This window comes from Perca flavescens, chromosome 14 (assembly GCF_004354835.1).
Source record: "Perca flavescens isolate YP-PL-M2 chromosome 14, PFLA_1.0, whole genome shotgun sequence".
Taxonomy (NCBI): Eukaryota; Metazoa; Chordata; class Actinopteri; order Perciformes; family Percidae; genus Perca; species Perca flavescens.
The window spans coordinates 7,966,985-7,989,268 of NC_041344.1; the positions used below are offsets into that span (position 1 = coordinate 7,966,985).

Below are 22,284 nucleotides of genomic sequence, written 5' to 3' on the forward strand. Positions count from 1 at the left end.
AACCTGCGAGGGGCCGGGTTCGGCCCGCGGGCCTTGAGTTTGACACATGTGGGTTAATAAGCCATAGTAGATGGGGCGCACGCTCAACCAGGTTAGGCCAAGTCTTTGTGGATTTAATGAATCTTTTGTTTTTCGATTAAAGGACAAATCTGGCACAAAATGAACCTAGGGGTTAATAACATGTGTACCAAGTCGACCGCTCTCTGAGATTTGCTTTCATGATCGAATGTGACCACTTTTAGTGCAATCCTAATTGACCTAATATATATAGATATATACAGTATGTAAACCTAATTAGCTTATAACGCTAGTCGTCGGAGCACGGGTAAAGTAAAAAGAAATCGCTCGTCGAATGACGAACACAGTGTAACCAGTAACCAGTAACATAGCTCAAGCACGGCGTTCGTCGTTCGTCTGGTCGTGACTGTTTTCCCAAGATGGCGCCCATCTGTATACGTGAACGCTACTGTCTTTCTAATCTATCTTTTTAATAAACTATCTGTACACTTACAAAGTTCTCAAAGCTTCGGTTTACATGTAGGGACCCTCGTTGCTACCGTGGAAGTGTGGTGCTATTTTGAGCCTTGTTAGTGGTGTAGAAATAGCGATTTCTTTTTACTTTACCCGTGCCCTGACGACTAGCATTATAAGCTAATTAGCGATTTGCGCTAAAACTGGTCATATTTGATTAGCATGAAAACTATCCCAGAGAACGGTCGACTCGGTACACATGTGTTATTAACCCCTAGGTTCATTTTGCGCCAGATTTGTCCTTCAAGACAGCAACATATCACATCAGTTATTTTATGTTACTTATTATGTTATTTATAAAAGATGGTCCGATACCATTTTTTACTTCCCGATATCGATTCCGAGCCCTGAACTTGCGTATCGGCCGACACTGAGTACTGATCCGATACCAGTGTGTCATATCTTTAATGTTTTAAAGCAACATTATGTAACTTTTAGCTGCAGATGTAGTTCCAATGAGACAACCTGTAGGGGGACCGAAGTGGGGAAAGTTACATAGTGTTGCTTTAACAGCTGTATACTACTATCCCTGAATGGATTTGATATTTTTGCTTTCATTGTTGTACGGCCTGACTCAGGTTAAACTTTTTGTGAAACATGAACAAAACACAAACAACGAATGCCATAGAACAGGGGTCTTCAATGCTTTTTAGGCCAAGGACCCCTTAGCTGAAAGAGAGATGATGTAGGGACCCGCTACTACATATACGGTTTAAAATGTAGTTATATAATAAACCGGGCCACATTGATGAAGATTAATGGATATTGTTTATACATCGTGTTTTAATGTTAAACATATACGTGTGGAAAGCACGGTGGATCCCTTAGCTGAACTGTGTGGCTACCTAGCTACCTTACCTATAGTAAGTGCATCTTCAATGTGTAAATCACATTTTTTCTTTTGCTATTAATAAGTTGAATTCATATTGATGTATATGTTCAGACATTATAATTCTTGAAAAAAAATGTTTTTCTACCGTTGACCTTTCTTCTAATATCCAGTTTGACAGTGAGTGATAACGGAAAAATAACACCAATAAACTACTTTAAAGTAGATTTTGTTCAGGGCTACATTGCGTGGTATTCAGTGGTGTAGTCTACGTGATACATAGGTTTACGCAGTATACCCACTAAGAAAGCTCCAGGATTTCCATATACCCACTTAAAAATGCCCAATGAAACGCAACAACATACTTTCTATTATATTTTTGATATATTTTAATCATCATCTGTGTTTTTCTTCTTCACATAGGCTAAATAAAGGTATTTCCACTGTAAATTGGTACATAAAACATAGGCTAAATAAAGGTATTTCCACTGTAAATTGGTACATAAAAGTGCATAAAAGTGTATCCGAATAGTAATGAAGTCAGTAATGAAGTAATTGATGCTCAGATATATATCTGAGCATCAATTACTTCATTACTTATATATATATATATATATATATATATATATATATAATATATATATAAAGTACAGTATACCCACTACAATACATTACACTACATGACAGGTGGTGCATAAACTCCAGTATTCTCCAATACAAGCATCTTAGGCGGTATACATATTTATTGTTTTGACATACAGAGAATATCTGCATTTCTACAAGCAATGCAAAATGAACTTTCAAATTGTGATGAATCTGAGAAAAAGAAAAGTTGCAGAGTGCAGACTGAGATCAGGATCAGAGTGAAAGCAGTGAGTCAGGTCAGGACTGGGAAACACTCAGTGTCAGAATGGATGAAACTGTTTTTTAAACATTTCACTCCCCTCTCTTGGCTCAGTGACCATAGCAACAGATCTGCATCACTGCTTAACCATGACAACAGACAGGTTTCAGTACTAAAAGATAAAGATATATTAAAATGTCCTTTTGTCACTGTGATATGTTAATGTTTAATCCACATCATTAGAAGTGATCAAGTGATTTACTTTTTTTTTTTTCACATTTTAGGAAAGATGTCAGGTTTGTTTTTACAGTAGGCCTTTCTTAGGCTACTGAGACAAACCTACAACAAAACTGACTTTCTTCACTTGCAAAATTATCTTTTAAACAGACAAAACACCATGTATGTGTAATCCATGGTTTAATTCAAACAGCATAAAAAAAGATTAAAAAAATATATTTTTTGTCTCTCCCCATTCAGAACCGTATGCTACATGTTTGTTTTCTGAAATAAGGGCCCATGGGGACACAACCCTCACAAAATGACTTTCACTATCAGAATGTGATCTGCTGAAGTTGCAGCAGTTTACTACTGTCAGCAATATCAAAGATATCCAGTCACACAGTGATACGTCATACAAAAACCTGTCTCAGCTGGTGAGGAACTGATCTGACTCAACAGTTGCACTGAAACTAAAACACAAGTTTGACTGAACAAAAATATTTTAACACTTTAACACAAAATATACTTGATCTAACTACAAGTTATACTTTAAAATCTTTCATTAAACAGGTTTTGACCTTCTGCTGGACATCAAAGCTAACTTCTGTTAAAGTATATTATAAATTCTTTGATAGGTTTAATCCACAGAGTATGATGACACATGAACACTAAAACTGTAAATATGATTTGATTACTTCATATCTAACCAGATTTCATAGAAACTCAAACATACTCATAGTTGAAATACATTACAAAATGTAATTTCATTCATGTTGTAAAGTTACTAATCACGTCTATGACATATTTTAGTCATTTTGTGTTTTGTATTTTTTAGCGAACAAATGTATTTTATGATTAAAATCAAAAATTATTGGAGTATGTAAATCAGAAATGTTTAAATTATTTCCTTTTGTCATCTCTTTATGTGTCTTTGTGGATCTTCAGCAGAAACACAATGTAAATATTTCCAGAGTATGAACTGAAGATCACCGTGATTTTACTTCTCTCTATGCTGATGATATTGTGCTTTTTATTTCAGATTTAGCAAATATTGTTCAGACTTTTGTATTTTTTTCTAATAATATTGAAAACATTTTAGATACACTTAAAGCACTTACAATATAATAGTCTTTACTTTAAACACACTTTAGTAATAAGAGATGACTGGATGATGTGTCATTGAAATGTTCTGACCATGAGTTTTGTTCCAAAGGTTTATTATTACAGACATTGTTTTATATAATCTTAAACTGTCTTTCTGCAGTGATCATTGTAGAGTTTACAACATTTTTGTTGGATCAGTTATTCCTCAGGAATTTGAAAAATTCACTAACACACTTAAGAAAAGATGTAAAGAGACACTTTGATAATAACAAATATGAAAACAACTGATTTGATGAACACGTCTTTATTGTCTTTAAACACTGAAATAATACAGAAATATTGCGACAAGCTGGTGAATATCGCTATTGAAAGATGTCAAATTAAAAACAGAAATAGTTGCAGAGCGCAGACTGAGATCGGAGTGAAACCAGTAGCAGAGTCCCAGTGAGTCAGGTCAGGACTGGGAACACTGGTCTCTCCTCAGTGTCTCTGAGAGTGGAGTCTGGGAGCCCTGGGTGGCCTCACAGGTCACAGAGCCCACCTTCTCCCACTGGTCTTTAGGGAGCCTCAGGGTGCTGCTCCAGCTGTATTTGCCGTCCTTCCCCAGCACCCCGGGGCTCCTGCTCTCCTCCCAGCTGCTGCTGCTGCTGCTGCCGTCCACCTTCCAGGCCAGACTCCAGTCTGAGGGGAAGCCCTTGTTGGCCAGGCACATGAGCGTGGCCTTCCCTTCAGCAGCTCCTCACTGGGGGCAGCACCGTCAGGGTGGGACGGACATCACCTAGGAGACACCAATCAGCTTAGAGGACAGGGACCACACAGCTGTCAATCAACCAGCAGACACTTGGACACCTTGACTGTGTGAGAGTTGGTTTTCTCCTTTAAGGAGTTTCTGTCAGATGGTTTTTCTGCTCCACCAGTCACTCACTCACACATTGTTTCACTTCCCTTTAAGAAGCCTCTCATGTAAATCAGCACAGAGAGAATCATCTACACAATGAGCTGATATATATCTAACTATACTCTGGAAATAAAATGTCAACTTTTGGACAAATCTTTAAACCTCCCAATGAAAATCATCAACAACCTAACTATACATTACTTTAAAATATTTAGTGTAATAGAAACAAATCCAGAAAATGAGCTGACAACATCAAATGTTCTTCATGTGGATTTCGATCATCATTACCAAACTGTTCAAATAGTTTTCAAACTTTGAAACAATCCATGACACAGTAAAGAGATGTTGCACATTTTCAAATACCGATCTTTATCTTTGCTCTGTTCAATTGTTTGAATATTTGAATCTTCATTTGCTTTAAACAGTTATCATTGATGTGAAAAATGAAAAATGAATCTTGTAGAACAGGTTTTCAGTTTTATCTTTTCCACACTTCAAGTCATTTAAATTTCAGTTTGACAGAAATGTGTAAAGAAATGTTTAGTGAAGCTGCTCTGAGTTAGTCTCCACGATAAAGGAGAAGTAAAAAATATGAATACTAAAAGTAAATAAAAATATATTTTATCGACTGTAAACAGAATTTAAAACATAACTTTACAATATTTACAATATAGTTTGTAGTATTTGTGCAGAAACTTACTTCCAACATTCAGTCTGGTTCCTCCACCAAAAGTCCTCCACAGTGATACAAAGTCATTGAGCCGCCGTACAAAAACCTCTCACTGTAGAGAGACACGGCTCTCTGACTTTGACACAAACAAACTCACCAAAATGAGGCTGTTTGTAAAATCTCGTCAAATGAAAAGAAAACTGACAATAACACAGTGCTGCAGATTTCCTTAATGCATGTTTCTTCTCCTGCAATTAATTTACATAAGACAGAAGACATTAGATTGAGTTTATTGTCCACCTCAGTGGAAATATGTGTTTGCCTTCTCCCAAAGTACAGCAAAGGTAAATACAATGCACATAACACAGCACACCATTAAAAACATACAGAATATACAGAATACAATATACAATAGTATGAACGGGTAGGTAGCAGCAGATAAATTCTATAAATAATTAAAGAAATAAAATCTTATAAAATAAGAAGTGTTCCCTGATGAAGTAATTCTGTGTTCAATGGATGTATGGCATAGGGAATGAAATACTTCTTGTAAATGTTCCAGCCGGTCCATGGGACCCTAAATCTAACATTTACTATACTCTGATAAAGTGATTGATCCATTGATGAACAGCATCATCAGAGTAATCCAAGTCCCTGTTGGAGTCAGTCAGAACATTTCCATAGAGAGCCACTTTGCATCAGCAGCACCATGCTCCAGTGCTCTGGGAGAGTTTATAGTCCTGAGAGTTGAACACTGGATGACTGACAGCTGTCCTTCATGACAACAGAAGACACAGAAATCCTCCTCATCAAAAACATGACTTTGATCTCCGTCCTCATCTGGACTCTCCTCTGCTGCTGCTTCACAGGTAAAGTCCAGAGAATCAAACTCCTCTCCTCTATCAACATCCGTCCCTCTGAAATGAAGCCGACTAAACCGTGACGCTGCTTTATGTTTTTGTCTCTGTATCCTCAGAGTCCAGAGGCCAGGTCACAGTGACTCAGCCTGGAGCAGTGAGCTCTGCTCTGGGAGGCTCCGTCTCCATCAGCTGTAGGACCAGTCAGGCTGTTTATGGTTCTAACGAGTTAGCCTGGTACCAACAGAGAGATGGAGAAACTCCTAAACTGCTCATTTACGCTGCTACACAGCGACAATCAGGGATTCCAGATCGTTTTACAGGCAGTGGATCAAACTCTGACTTCACTCTGACCATCAGTGGAGTCCAGACTGAAGATGCAGCAGTTTACTACTGTCAGAGTGCACATGTTATCAACAGTCAAGTTATGTTCACACAGTGAAAAAGCGTCGTACAAAAACCTCCCTCAGTCAGACTGAACAGAAACTGAACTGACTGCTGCAGCTGGAAGCTACTGCAGAGACTGATACACTTCACTGAACACACACACACACACACACACACACACACACACACACACACACACTTATTTGATAGTAAAGACTACAGAGTTCACTTTCTGTGTTGATAATCAGAAGTTAAAATTCACATCACTACAGTTGTATTAACAAAGATTCAGTAGCCAATAGAAACAGTGGAGATCTTGTACCTCCAGGATTTCTTTCATTGTAAATTGAACTCCTGGTTTCTTCCATCAAGAAATGCATCATCTCGTCATCTCAGACTTCTCATCTCAGAGTCACACGTCATCAAATCAGCAGCAGGTTTTCTTGCTCCACTCACTCCTCTTCTACATGTACAGAAAAGTTAAATCCACATTTTGGAGTTCATGAAAATATTTTACTTCAGTAAATGCTCTTACCAAGAGAGATAAAAGACACAAGCATTTAAACACTTCATCCAAACTACAAGAACTACAGAACATATATTCTGACCTGCTCATATGTGTGGAGCCGTGCAGATAATTCTGTTTTTATGTACCGACACTTATGCTGTCACCCAAATATAGTGGATGTCAAATTATCTTCATAGTGATCAATTCCAAAAATATATTTGAAAGATTTTAAAGCAACTTCCTTTGTAGAAATAATGTCCTGGTTACTTTGGAAACTCCACAGACTTCACTATCAACAGTTTTTACCGGAACTACTTTCTATCAAAGAAATAGACCCTATCAAACCCACTGTGATGTGGCAGTTATGGACAGTGTGTTGTGGAAAATCTCTTTGGTGTTCGGTGATGAAGCTGGAAAATAAGATTGTCTGACACGCTGGAGGTCTCAAAGTTATTGTTTTTATTCTTTTGCAAAAGAAGGAGACAGTTTAACAGACCGACAAGCAATCTGAGAAAGTGTGTCGGTGAACAAAGAAACCTCAGGGTTTTTATAGCTGAGCATGAGATGGTAGGGACAGTTTTTCCTGCTGACACTGCTTCTTTTACTGCTGAGCTTTGAGTTTTTGTGGAAGTCTTCCTCAGGCCGCGGAAGTCTTCCTCAGGCCGCCACCTCATGTAGAGGCTTGCATGCCAGATACAGGAGAAGCTATGATCACCTTTTTAGAATAATAGAGTACTTTATTGAATCCCTATAACTGATATATTATATAGAAAACAGAGTAAATATTGTATAGTATAAAGTTAATATATATAAAATGATGAGAATATAAAAAACATGGAGTAATGGATAAAATATGAAAGAAATATCACACATCAGTATGACAGATAAAAACTTTCCACTACAAGTGCCACTACACAAAAAATATAAATGTTTACATTCAAAACAAGTCAAAGGTTTTCTATAAGACATGACATCACATGTTATACCAAAAGTCGTTTTAAAGTCTTTGTGACAAAGAGTGAGAAAGGCCATTAATCATCTGAAACAGAATTAATAAACATTAAAGTGAAAGACAGCAACATGATTTTTATTAACCTGTTTGAATTCATTTTAATGAATATTCTCATCCTCTCTCTTCCCTTTAGATTTGAAGGAGCTGAATATGTTAAGCTGCAAAAAAGAGACAATGTGGAGAAAAAAGTAAAACAATGTTGAAGTTTATTGGTCTCGAGGAACTTTTAGCTTTGTGTTTAAATCCAGAATGTTTGTTGCAGTTGGTTGTAATGACTTGTTCCTCTGTGTCCCACATTGTTCATGTTTGTCAGGGCTTGTTTGAGGGAAACAGATGTTCTGCATTAGGGCTGATTACTGAAATGTCTACATACTCAAACAAGTGTTCTCTCATTCTCTGTCAACCCTGAAAAAAGGATTTGACATTAATAAAACAAGTGCACAGATCCTTGTTGGTAGAATCTGTTGTTTTGTGTTTTAATTTCTACATTTCACACCAGTAATTGTGTGTATGGATCTCAAATGAGAACACAAATGCACATGGGCTGTGTGAATGCAGTTTAAGAGGTTTTAGTAATTCAACAGAATCAACTTCACCCGAATTGCGAATGTATATCAATCCAATATCTCAATTTCTTTATGCATTATATCATGAATAATTTATAAAGTCAGTGTTCTCAGCACTGAAGAGGAAACCCCCTGTCCCTGTTGGAGTCAGTCAGAGCATTTCCATAGAGAGCCACTTTGCATCAGCAGCACCATGCTCCAGTGCTCTGGGAGAGTTTATAGTCCTGAGAGTTGAACACTGGATGACTGACAGCTGTCCTTCATGACAACAGAAGACACAGAAATCCTCCTCATCAAAAACATGACTTTGATCTCCGTCCTCATCTGGACTCTCCTCTGCTGCTGCTTCACAGGTAAAGTCCAGAGAATCAAACTCCTCTCCTCTATCAACATCCGTCCCTCTGAAATGAAGCCGACTAAACCGTGACGCTGCTTTATGTTTTTGTCTCTGTATCCTCAGAGTCCAGAGGCCAGGTCACAGTGACTCAGCCTGGAGCAGTGAGCTCTGCTCTGGGAGGCTCCGTCTCCATCAGCTGTAGGACCAGTCAGAATGTTTATGTTGCTGGTTCGAGCTCCCACTGTTTAGCCTGGTACCAACAGAGAGATGGAGAAACTCCTAAACTGCTCATTTACTATGCTAGCACTCGACAATCAGGGATTCCAGATCGTTTTACAGGCAGTGGATCAAACTCTGACTTCACTCTGACCATCAGTGGAGTCCAGACTGAAGATGCAGCAGTTTACTACTGTCAGAGTCGTCACTATATCAACAGCCAGTGGGTGTTCACACAGTGAAAAAGCGTCGTACAAAAACCTCCCTCAGTCAGACTGAACAGAAACTGAACTGACTGCTGCAGCTGGAAGCTACTGCAGAGACTGATACACTTCACTGAGGACACACACACACACACACACACACACACACACACACACACACACACACACACACACAGTCCGACTATAAGATAACATTTTTGTTCCACGATGTGTGTGAAAAACATCCATAGATGTTATCGAACAAACAACACAGCCAGGTTCCTAAAACACTAATCTCTTTAAGTAAATCATTTAATTGTAGTAAAACCAAAGAGATCCTCCCAGTCCTTCTTGACCTAGACATTAGTTTATCAGCTATTTAAAAGCTTTGTTGACGCAGGGACAAATTCATTTTAACATCTATGTACAACATTTCTTTTAAAGTTTTTTTTTTTAACATTCAGAAAAAGGTGTTTGTCATCACACCATTTTACAATCCTCTGAATCTCTGAAAGGTAGTTAGATAGATCACTGTCCTTTTCTTATTAGGCATGTAATGAGCAGTGTTGGGAACGGTGTTTAAGTAGAACGGCGTTACTGACTACTACTAAACACAAGACAGCGACGAGCCAGGGAAATTCAAAGGTAGCGTTCTCCAACTGGAAGTACCGGCACTACTTCTCGCTCATTGAAATGAAAGACAAGAATGTTTCTGTAACATGCACGCTATGCCCAGGAAAAAAGACTTTATCCACGTCTGCCTCAAGCAACTCCAGTCTTATCAAGCCCCTCACATCAACACATGCTAACAGGACACTTGTTGCTGCTGCTAACCCAACCCCCCCAAGCCCAAATGCAGCTAGCGTGAGCTCCAGGAAGGAGACGGAGCCACTCTGTTAAAACAAGCAACGCTCCATTTTTCGGGTCAGCAACAGGTGACCAAGGCCGAGCTCAACACATCCATCAGTTCATAGAAACATCTTTGATGTTAAAGATGTTCTAGAACGTAATAGTGTTATAGAACATAAACAAATGTCACAGTTACTTTGCTGAGTAACTATTTACTTTTACAATGTGGTAACTGAGTTACTAACTCAATTACTTTTTGGGAGAAGTAATTTGTAACTGTAGCTAATTACTTTTTTAAAGTAAGATGACCAACACTGGTAATGAGTCTAGAGCCTCTATTTTATCCTAGTAGAATTTGGGTAATCAAAACCTTGCATAAAAGTTATTTAATTCATCAGCTTTTCCCCCCTCATTAAGAACACTAAGACATGTTTTAGCCGGGGCCAGGTTTGTCATAAATTTCATGGAATCCCACATTTTTTTCAAATTCATAGAGGAGCAGTGGATTTCAAATGTCTCCTTCTCCTCCCTCCTTGCCCTTCCTAATTTACTGTTGAGTTGTTGTTGTTTTTTTTTTATATTCCCCATGGCCACAATATCCCCATTTTTAAATGCTATTTTTCTCAAACTACACACTCTTTAATGTCCATGGAAATATGAGATTTATTGTTTGGATACAAAGTTATAGACTTCTGAGTTAAAACGTTATCTGTACAAAATGTTACATAATCAGTTATAGTGTCTGTTGCTTCTTCTAAGTCCAAGCTATGGAAGAGGTCCAAGTTAGTGCAGTAAAAACATCCTTTTAATGGATCAATGCCATCATTGTCCCAAACGTGGATTGTTTTTAATGGTGGTGTACTGCTTTTAAGCAGGGACTTGTAGGGTTAACTTTAGTAATTCAATGATGGGATGTGGATATCAGTGAAGTTAGTATTGTGTGATGGGCATGAGTGGACAATATATGCATGTGTGGGTGTTGTAGAGGTTGATAGGAGCAGAGTAGAGAACTGAAGAGAGGGAGTTAGATTTTTAAGTGGCATGTGGCACGTGCCAGTGACATGTACTTCCGGTACTTCCGTATGCCAAATGCAATTGCGTATGAATTGGCGCCGTAGCGAGTACTATGAAAGGGCGAAAATCCATTTAGTGACATTGGTCAGGGTGGAGGATGGGTAAAACACAGGACTTACACCCAGGAGAGCAGGGATCGAGCCCTGCATTTGATTTTGTGTCCCGCGATTGATGTTTATTTTTCACTTTTGTTGTTTTCCTAACCCTAACCCAGTTACTCTTTTCCTAAACCCAACCAGATGATGTTTTCATGAACCCTAACCTAACCCCGTTCTTCTTTTCCTAATCCCAACCGTTTGTTGTTTTCCTGAACGTAACCCGCGTGTCATGTAGCCTCACGATAAGACATAGCCTCGAAATAACACACCACGTGGCTTTAGAAAGTGGCACGTATATTTTAACAAAATGTTACGTTGTAAATTATATTTTAGATGTTACAGTGAAGAACTAAGTAATATTTTAACGTTATAAATTATATTTTACGTCTTACGGTGAAAAACATGCCACTTCCGGCAGCACATGCCAGGACATGCCACTTCTGGGTGCCACATGCCACTTAAAAATCTAACTCCTACTGGAACTAAAGGAGACGGGAGAGGAGCAAAGCTGCAGCAGAGTGGAGAGTCAGCCAGAGAGAGGGCTGCACTGCATCCAGACTTAAATAACCTCCTGCTACTGGGAACATCCTCAGCTGTTCCCAGTTGCTCTAACCATCACCTGCAGAGAGAGCACAGACAGCTGAATCACACAGCTAACTCAAGATGACAGCATCCATTCATATCACATTACAATCTCATGTTCATTCTTGACTTTGGAAACAGCAAAACTATCTCTTCACAACATCCATCCAGTAGCTGTTGTTGAGCTTTTAATCATATCACATACTTTTCCTCAGCAGATGTTATTAAAATGTGGATTTTCAAATTCCCATTCCTCTCAGCATTTGTGAGACTTCTTGTCCACGTTGGCTTAGAAGTTAAAATATTCCATGAGAACTGGGTGAACTCCGTCTGCTGAGGAAGATCATGGAATTGGATCCAAAGATCTGAGACAAGACAAGACCGAGTAAAAATTCGGCAGATTCTGAGACGAGACTGAAACCTTCAAAGAGTGGTCTTGAGACCAAGACTGATATTGAGAACTACAACACTGGCCTCAGCCTTCTATAAAGACTCATCACTGCTTCACTTGGTGAAATCTTCACATTAGAAACATGTCAAACCTGCATTAATATTAATATCACTAATCATTAACAAAAAAGACCATATTACCAAACTGGAAGGACAGAACAAAACTGTCCACAAGTCACTGGATCAGTTTACTACCAGACTTTTCAATATCCTCTCCATGTGAATATGTAAATACAGTGGCAAGAAAAAGTATGTGAACCTTTTGGAATTTCATGTTTTTCTCAATAAATTGGTCATAAAATGTGATCTGATCTTCTTTTAAATCAAGGGTATTGACAAACATAATGTGTCTAAAATAAAATTATTCTGATCTTTCATGTCTTTATTGAACACTCATCTTGGTGTCATTTTGATTGGGCACCCACTTCTTGGTAGAGTAGCAATAGTCCCAAAGTGTCTCCATTTGTAGATTGTTTGCCTAACTGATGACTGATGAATTTCTAAAGTCTTTAAAATAACTTTGTAACCCTGGCCAGCTTCATGATTCAACTGCAATTCTTGATCATAGATCCTCTGAAAGCTCTTTTTGGCGAGTCATGGCTCACATAAGTGTGTTCTTCTTGTGCAGCGCAAACTCCAAAAGTTTGAGGAGTTTTTATCAGTCAAAGTAGCTGTAGTCCACACCTCCAAACTCATTATCTTAACGAGACTCCACGTGTGCTAAAAGCTGACTCCAGTTAGCTTTTTTGAGGTCATTAACTCAAGGGTTCACGTACTTTTTGCACAAGCACGATGCAGTTTTTTTTTTTTGTTCTCAATAAAGACATGGGAGATCAAAAAGGTTTTGTGTTATTATTTTAGACACATTATATTTGTCAATACCCTTGACTTAGATGAAGATCAGATCACATTTTATGACAAATTTATTCCGAAAACCATTAAATTCCAAAAGCTTCACGTACTTTTTCTTGCCACTGTATGTAGGTCCATGCTGTCAGCACTGAGGGGGAAACAGCATGACATGTTGAGGACAGCTACAGTTCACTGACTCTGTGTGTTTGCATATGTGTCCTGCCTCTCTGCTCCCAGCCGTTAAGAGGCCAGTGTTGATCATTTAGAACATACAGAGTATACAAAATACAATATAAAATAGTGCAAATGGACAGGTGGCAGCAAATAAGTCTATTAAAAAATACAAGAGAGCAAATATTAAAAACATGCAAAATAAATGCAGTTATTCTGTGTTCAATGCCTGTATGGCATAGGGAATAAAAGACTTCTTTTATATTCCAGCTAGTCCTGGGAAGTCTAAATCGAAAATTTTGAAAGATCTGTCAAGAAGTCAAAGTGTTATTGAAAGATCCTAATCAATACTCTGATAAAGTGATTGATCCATTGATGAACAGCATCATCAGAGTAATCCAAGTCCCTGTTGGAGTCAGTCAGAGCATTTCCATAGAGAGCCACTTTGCATCAGCAGCACCATGCTCCAGTGCTCTGGGAGAGTTTATAGTCCTGAGAGTTGAACACTGGATGACTGACAGCTGTCCTTCATGACAACAGAAGACACAGAAATCCTCCTCATCAAAAACATGACTTTGATCTCCGTCCTCATCTGGACTCTCCTCTGCTGCTGCTTCACAGGTAAAGTCCAGAGAATCAAACTCCTCTCCTCTATCAACATCCGTCCCTCTGAAATGAAGCTGACTAAACCGTGACGCTGCTTTATGTTTTTGTCTCTGTATCCTCAGAGTCCAGAGGCCAGGTCACAGTGACTCAGCCTGGAGCAGTGAGCTCTGCTCTGGGAGGCTCCGTCTCCATCAGCTGTAGGACCAGTCAGAAGGTGGATTGTTCACCTCAGTGTTTAGCCTGGTACCAACACAAAGATGGAGAAATTCCCAAATTGCTCATTTACTATGTTAATCGTCAAGTATCAGGGATTCCAGATCGTTTTACAGGCAGTGGATCAAACTCTGACTTCACTCTGACCATCAGTGGAGTCCAGACTGAAGATGCAGCAGTTTACTACTGTCAGAGTTATCACTATATCAACAGTCAGCGTGTGTTCACACAGTGAAAAAGCGTCGTACAAAAACCTCCCTCAGTCAGACTGAACAGAAACTGAACTGACTGCTGCAGCTGGAAGCTACTGCAGAGACTGATACACTTCACTGAGGACACACACACACACACACACACACACACACACACACACACACACACACACACACACACACACACACTGTGATAGGCGATGTGAAAGGAGCTAGTAAAAAGCCTTTAAACCTGTTGGTAGTGGTTCATGGACGTGAAAGACAAGTAGTAACAACAGTGTAAATAGATGAAAGAAATGTAGAAATGATCGTCCTCATCTTAGATCGAGGCAAAGTGGGCCAAAGTTTAACAATGAATGAGTCAAAAGTCAACAAGGTCAACAGAATCATAGGAAAACTGTAATAACTGAAATGTAATAATAAATAGGAAATGCATTTCAAGCATCTTTTCAGAGTGACACCACCGTCAAACAGCCTGTACGCCGATGATTTCTCAATCATACATGACTAAACATTTTCTCTTCTTCATGTCCATCATGTGATCAGTAATTAAAACAACTCTTCTGTCTGTACTCCCCTTTTCAATTTTTAAAAAGTATCAATTATAGACTTTGGAGTTCACCTTTTCACCAAACTTAAATTCAGTATTTAAATTAAAGTAGATTCCCTGGCTAAAAGAAATAAAGTATGGTGAAACAGAATACATTGTCCCAATCATCCACTAAATGATTATCTGCAGAATGAATAAACATTATCACAACCTATTTCCTGGTATGAATCCTGTCATCCCACACTCAAGAGTGCATTGAATAGATATTTGGCACCTCGTTAACCACCTGTAGTAAAAAACAAACTATAGATGTAAAAATACCCACAAACAGAATCCACGCTCTGTACTTCCTTGGTGGAAACTAAATGAAGTTTTTATGACAAGATTTTACCATTCATCTGTAGCCCATTATGTAGTGACACATTTAATTAGTCAAAGTAAAAGGGGAAACAGCATGACATGTTGAGGACAGCTACAGTTCACTGACTCTGTGTGTTTGCATATGTGTCCTGCCTCTCTGCTCCCAGCCGTTAAGAGGCCAGTGTTGATCAGTGACTGTCCAGGACTTTCAGAGTCACTGACACGCCGGCAGCACGATGATGATGTCACTGATTCTACTGCTGGCCACCCTGGGGCTCCTTGTTCAGGGTGAGACTCTCTTCTGAAAACTTTGCTTCAGGATGCAGCCATGTTCACCTCAATGATGTTCTGCTATGATGGAGAAAGACTGGAACAAGCAGCATTTACCTTCTTCCATCTCTTCTCCATGTTAAAGAAATGAGACTCTTCTGTTTGGATGTTGATCATCTTTCTCCAAGCTGGATTTGTCTCAATAACCCTTCTGCTCTTTTTCATGTTTTCCAGGTTCATCAGGAGAAATCATCCTGACTCAGTCTCCTGGATCTCAGTCTGTTGCTCCAGGACAGTCTGTTTCTATCAGATGTAAAACCAGTTCAAGTGTTAGTACTTGCCTAAACTGGTACCTTCAGAAACCTGGAGAATCTCCTAAACTTTTGATTTATGTTGCTACAAGCCGTCACACTGGAGTTTCAGACCGTTTCAGTGGAAGTGGATCTGGAACTGACTTCACTCTGACCATCAGTGGAGTTCAGACTGAAGATGGAGGAGATTATTACTGTCAGCAGTGTAGCAGCTTCCCGTTCACACAGTGATACAACGTCGTACAAAAACCTCCTCAGCTGGAGAGGAACTGATCTGACTCAACAGCTGCACACAAACTACACCACTACATGATTTATTAACATACATTTATAAGTTAGACCACAATAAGACTTTCAGCATAAACACATTTTGTATATTTTTGTTAAATATAGTTTTAGGACTATTACTACTACTACTATACTTTTGCAGTTTGTGGGTTAATATAAATTTGCTCAAAGTCAGAATCACAGCTGTATAATTTCAGCTCTTTTACCAATATAGTCTAACTATCAAATCAAATTATGAATCAATTTAGATTCAGGTAAATATAATATATAGCTGGCATCAAATGCAGCAGTTCAGAAGGAGCTCAGTCAAAGAATTTCAGCTTTTAACAAAACTTAAATATATTTCATGTTGTTATAAATTATGAAGTATACTAGATGCATTTTATTAAACCCAAATATCAATGACACTATGCAATTTATCACTCAGACATTCTGAGTGGGTTGTAGTTAATTAGATCATCTTGACAACTATGACTCAGCACAATTCAGTACAGAGTAAGACACTACAATTATTTGTTTTCCAAAATCTTCACATAGATTATTAAAAACCTAATGATCTGACCCTGAGACAAACTCAGATATAAGATGATGATCATTTCATACTTCACAAATGAATTGCAATAAATTCTTCTTAAACGTAGTTTACTAAGATTCTTTATACTTTCTGGACATTTCTAAAAAGCTTTCAACATGAGAGTTATAGTAGTCTATAGACACATCTAAAAGCAATTCAACATAGTAAACACTTCATTTATGAGATACATAGTATATCTGAATTTCTTATATATTATTAATATATATTACTAAATATTGAAATAATCAGCTTTCCTAAAAAAACTAATTGAAATTACTCCAATGAAGCAGTTTCTGAAGTCACATAAATTATGGATTTACTTCTATCTTGTCTGGGTCACATTAATAATTCAAGTTCAAGTTCAAGTTTATTGTCATATGCATATTAGTACAAAATACCACAGCAATGAAATACAATGTGCCTTAGTACTCCCTCAGCACCAGTCAACAATAATAATTTTAAAAACATAATAGTATTAAAAACATTATAAAATATCCAACATAATATATATATATATATATAAGTGACTAAGTTCAGACCACAGCCGTCCTTCCTGTTGTGCTATTGTTCAATAATCTTTTTACCTGGGGGTACAAACTATCCCTAAAACGTGTTGTGCGTGTTTGGATCCTCTGCAAGCGTCTCCCTGATGGAAGATGGGAGAAGAGATTGTGTGCAGGATGACTAGAATCCTGTATAATACCTCGTGCCTTTTTAGTGCTGCGTTTCCAGTAAATTTGTTGGAGCGATTCAAGTGGAACCCCGATGATTTTAGATGCAGTCTTGACTACTTTTGTCAGTAGATTAAGGTCATGTGAAGTAGCCCTACCAAACCACACTACAATATTACCTGTCAGTATACTCTCAATTGTACAACGGTAGAAGTTCAGTAGAATGTTAAGAGACATACCATATTTCTTAAAAAGTAAAGCCTCTGATGTGCCTTCTTAATGGCACAGCTGATATGGAAGGAGCCTGTGAGGGGGTCTGAAATGTGGACGCCTAAGAATCTAAAGGTGTTAACCGTTTCAAATGGAGAGTTGTTAATAAAGACAGGTGTATGTGTAGACTTGTTCTTCCTAAAATCTATGATGACCTCCTTAGATTTCCCCACATTGAGAGACAAATTATTTCTTTGGCACCACATGATCAATTTGCTTACCTCATCTCTGTAGGCAGTTTCATTATTGCTGTCAATAAGTCCTATCACAGTAGTATCGTCTGCAAATTTTACGATACTATTAGTGGGATGTTTAGCAATACAATCATAGGTACACAGACTGTATAATGGAGGACTGAGACAGCAGCCTTGTGGTGCTCCAGTGTTTAGCACTATAGAGGCTGAGTATGTAGTGCCAACTCTAACTGTCTGGGGACGGCCTGTTAGAAAGTCCTGTATCCAACTGCAAATACATTTGCAGAGGCCCAGGTCTAACAGCTTAGATATTAAAATGGAAGGTCTAAAAGTATTAAAGGCACTGCTATAATCAACAAATAGCATCCTGACATACTTATCCCTGCCCTCTAGATGTTGGAGTGCAGTATGTAACGCCAGGGATACAGCGTCATCCACAGCTCTATTTGATCTATATGCAAATTGTAATGGATCAGTTAAGGCAGGTATGCTATTGTTGATATGTGTCTTCACAAGCTGTTCAAAACACTTCATAATCACAGAAGTCAACGCTACAGGTCTAAAATCATTCATACTGATGGCAGTCGTTTTTTTTTTAGGCACAGGAATTATGATTGATTTTTTAAAACAATTTGGAACCACACAAAGAGAGAGTGACAAAAGTTAAAAATGTCAGTGAAAACAGAGGCAAGTTGACTATAACATGTCTTTAAAACTCGTGGAGTAATGCCATAATTATCTGTTTAGTTTTGTGTTTTCAAAATATATTAAACATGCTATTATATTACCTCATAGTTTCTTTCTTGAGAAATTCCCAGGCAGTTTTACATTAAACTTAACATTAACATTTCTAGATTTATGGAACTATTAAGACAGACATATCTTTTTCTTTTACAATAACAGACATGGAAACAACTGATTTGATGAAAAGTACTTTATTGTGTTAAAATAATCAAAATTAAAACATGCAACACACTTTATCAATGAAACATGTAATCAGACAGTGAGTGGGGGAAAGAGATAAAAGAGAGAGAGAGAGAGAGAGAGAGAGAGAGAGAGAGTAGCAGAGAGCAGACTGAGATCAGTATCAGAGTGAAACCAGTAGCAGAGTCCCAGTGAGTCAGGTCAGGACTGGGAACACTGGTCTCTCCTCAGTGTCTCTGAGAGTGGAGTCTGGGAGCCCTGGGTGGCCTCACAGGTCACAGAGCCCACCTTCTCCCACTGGTCTTTAGGGAGCCTCAGGGTGCTGCTCCAGCTGTATTTGCCGTCCTTCCCCAGCACCCCGGGGCTCCTGCTCTCCTCCCAGCTGCTGCTGCTGCTGCTGCCGTCCACCTTCCAGGCCAGACTCCAGTCTGAGGGGAAGCCCTTGTTGGCCAGGCACATGAGCGTGGCCTTCCCCTCCAGCAGCTCCTCACTGGAGGGGGGCAGCACCGTCAGGGTGGGACGGACATCACCTAGGAGACACCAATCAGCTTAGAGGACAGGGACCACACAGCTGTCAATCAACCAGCAGACACTTGGACACCTTGACTGTGTGAGAGTTGGTTTTCTCCTTTAAGGAGTTTCTGTCAGATGGTTTTTCTGCTCCACCAGTCACTCACTCACACATTGTTTCACTTCCCTTTAAGAAGCCTCTCATGTAAATCAGCACAGAGAGAATCATCTACACAATGAGCTGATATATATCTAACTATACACTGGAAATAAAATGTCAACTTTTGGACTAATCTTTAAACCTCCAAATCAAGATCATCACCAACCTAACTATACATTACTTTAAACTATTTAGTGTAATAGAAACAAATCCAGAAAATGAGCTGACAACATCAAATGTTCTTCATGTGGATTTCGATCATCATTACCAAACTGTTCAAATAGTTTTCAAACTTTGAAACAATACATGACACAGTAAAGAGATGTTGCACATTTTCAAATACCGATCTTTATCTTTGCTCTGTTCAATTGTTTGAATATTTGAATCTTCATTTGCTTTAAACAGTTATCATTGATGTGGAAAATGAAAAATGAATCTTGTAGAACAGTTTTTCAGTTTTATCTTTTCCACACTTCAAGTCATTTAAATTTCAGTTTGACAGAAATGTGTAAAGAAATGTTTAGTGAAGCTGCTCTGAGTTAGTCTCCACGATAAAGGAGGAGATAAAAAAACATGAATACATATATATTTTAACGACTTTACACATTACTTTACAATATTTAGAATATAGTTTTTAGTATTTGTGCAGAAACTTACTTCCAACATTCAGTCTGGTTCCTCCACCGAACGTGTACCACAGTGATACAAAAACCTCTCACTGTAGAGAGACACGGCTCTCTGACTTTGTCAGACTGAACTAAACCTACAAGCCCTCAAGATGCTACTTTACCATTAAAGCTGGAAATAATGATTTATCCTCTGACTCAATATTTCATTTCCTTATAATTAACTTTTGAATTTTCTATTTCAACAGCAAACCTTTGCCTTTTAGTGCAAAATATTTCTGTAAAAATTATGGATTAATATTTCAAAAATCTGGAAAGTTAAGAGTGCAGAAAGTAAAGGAAGAAAAATAGCTCCTGAAATGAAAAGTTTTTTAAAAGTTTGACTTACTTCCAACATTCAGTCTGGTTCCTCCACCAAAAGTCCACCACAGTGATACAAAGTCGTTGAGCCGCCGTACAAAAACCTCTCACTGTAGAGAGACACGGCTCTCTGACTTTGACACAAACAAACTCACCAAAATGAGGCTGTTATGAAAAAAGAACTGACAATAACACAGTGCTGCAGATTTCCTTAATGCATGTTTTTGGTATATGTTAAACGTATATAATTTCTTCTCTTGCAATTAAATTAAATAAGACAGAAGACATTAGAATGGATTGAGTTTATTGTCCACATCAGTGAGAATTTGTCTTTGGCCTCTCCCAAAGTACAGCAAAGGTAAATACACAGAATACAAAATACAATAGTGTAAATAGGCAGGTAGCAGCAGATACATTCTATAAATAATTCAAGAAAGCAAATATAAAATAACAAGTGTTCCCTGATGCATCATTCTGTGTTCAATGGCTGTATGGTATAAGGAATAAAATCTTCTTGTAAATGTTCCAGCTTGTCCATCGGACCCTAAATCTAACATCTGAATGATTGATCCATTGATGAACAGCATCATCAGAGTAATCCAAGTCCCTGTTGGAGTCAGTCAGAGCATTTCCATAGAGAGCCACTTTGCATCAGCAGCACCATGCTCCAGTGCTCTGGGAGAGTTTATAGTCCTGAGAGTTGAACACTGGATGACTGACAGCTGTCCTTCATGACAACAGAAGACACAGAAATCCTCCTCATCAAAAACATGACTTTGATCTCCGTCCTCATCTGGACTCTCCTCTGCTGCTGCTTCACAGGTAAAGTCCAGAGAATCAAACTCCTCTCCTCTATCAACATCCGTCCCTCTGAAATGAAGCCGACTAAACCGTGACGCTGCTTTATGTTTTTGTCTCTGTATCCTCAGAGTCCAGAGGTCAGGTCACAGTGACTCAGCCTGGAGCAGTGAGCTCTGCTCTGGGAGGCTCCGTCTCCATCAGCTGTAGGACCAGTCAGGATGTTTATAGTAATAACAGGTTAGCCTGGTACCAACAGAGAGATGGAGAAACTCCTAAACTGCTCATTTACTATATTAGCACTCGACAATCAGGGATTCCAGATCGTTTTACAGGCAGTGGATCAAACTCTGACTTCACTCTGACCATCAGTGGAGTCCAGACTGAAGATGCAGCAGTTTACTACTGTCAGAGTTATCACAGTGGGGGTGTGTTCACACAGTGAAAAAGCGTCGTACAAAAACCTCCCTCAGTCAGACTGAACAGAAACTGAACTGACTGCTGCAGCTGGAAGCTACTGCAGAGACTGATACACTTCACTGAACACACACACACACACACACACACACACACACACACAGTCCGACTATTAGATAACATTTTTGTTCCACGATGTGTGTGAAAAACATCCATAGATGTTATCGAACAAACAACACAGCAAGGTTCCTAAAACACTAATCTCTTTAAGTAAATCATTTAATTGTAGTAAAACCAAAGAGATCCTCCCAGACCTTCTTGACCTAGACATTAGTTTATCTGCTATTTAAAAGCTTTTTGACGAGGGACAAATTCATTTTAACATCTATGTACAACAATTTTTTTTTAAAGTTTTTTTTTAACATTCAGAAAAAGGTGTTTGTCATCACACCATTTTACAATCCTCTGAATCTCTGAAAGGTAGTTAGATAGATCACTGTCCTTTTCTTATTAGGCATGTAATGAGCAGTGTTGGGAACGGTGTTTAAGTAGATATAGTTGTTGACTACTACTAAACACAAGACAGCATCTGTGAGCCAGGGAAATTCAAAGGTGAGCGTTCTCCAACTGGAAGTACCGGCACTACTTCAAGTTCATTGAAATGAAAGACAAGAATGTTTCTGTAACATGCTGTTATGCCCAGGAAAAAGACT

At 38.6% G+C, this 22,284-nt stretch overlaps 1 pseudogene and 5 gene segments (V, D, J or C); 4 read left to right on the plus strand and 2 right to left on the minus strand.

Annotated features, from left to right (window-relative positions):
- Positions 1-3,815: 3,815 nt before the first annotated feature.
- LOC114568556 (Ig kappa-b4 chain C region-like) lies at positions 3,816-5,666 on the minus strand (annotated as a pseudogene).
- Positions 5,667-8,726: 3,060 nt separating this feature from the next.
- On the plus strand, positions 8,727-9,220 carry LOC114567510 (Ig kappa chain V region 3381-like). The segment is given in 2 exon segments: positions 8,727-8,778; positions 8,886-9,220. Coding segments are annotated over 2 exon segments (387 nt in total).
- A 4,606-nt stretch (positions 9,221-13,826) lies between these two features.
- LOC114567512 (Ig kappa chain V region 3381-like) lies at positions 13,827-14,333 on the plus strand. The segment is given in 2 exon segments: positions 13,827-13,878; positions 13,986-14,333. Coding segments are annotated over 2 exon segments (378 nt in total).
- A 1,051-nt stretch (positions 14,334-15,384) lies between these two features.
- LOC114567518 (immunoglobulin kappa variable 3-11-like) lies at positions 15,385-16,037 on the plus strand. The segment is given in 2 exon segments: positions 15,385-15,486; positions 15,703-16,037. Coding segments are annotated over 2 exon segments (360 nt in total).
- Positions 16,038-18,694: 2,657 nt separating this feature from the next.
- Positions 18,695-20,097, minus strand: LOC114567520 (Ig kappa-b4 chain C region-like). The segment is given in 2 exon segments: positions 18,695-19,230; positions 20,028-20,097. A coding segment is annotated over 1 exon segment (258 nt).
- A 1,029-nt stretch (positions 20,098-21,126) lies between these two features.
- LOC114567517 (Ig kappa chain V region K16-167-like) lies at positions 21,127-21,599 on the plus strand. The segment is given in 2 exon segments: positions 21,127-21,178; positions 21,286-21,599. Coding segments are annotated over 2 exon segments (366 nt in total).
- Positions 21,600-22,284: the final 685 nt, after the last annotated feature.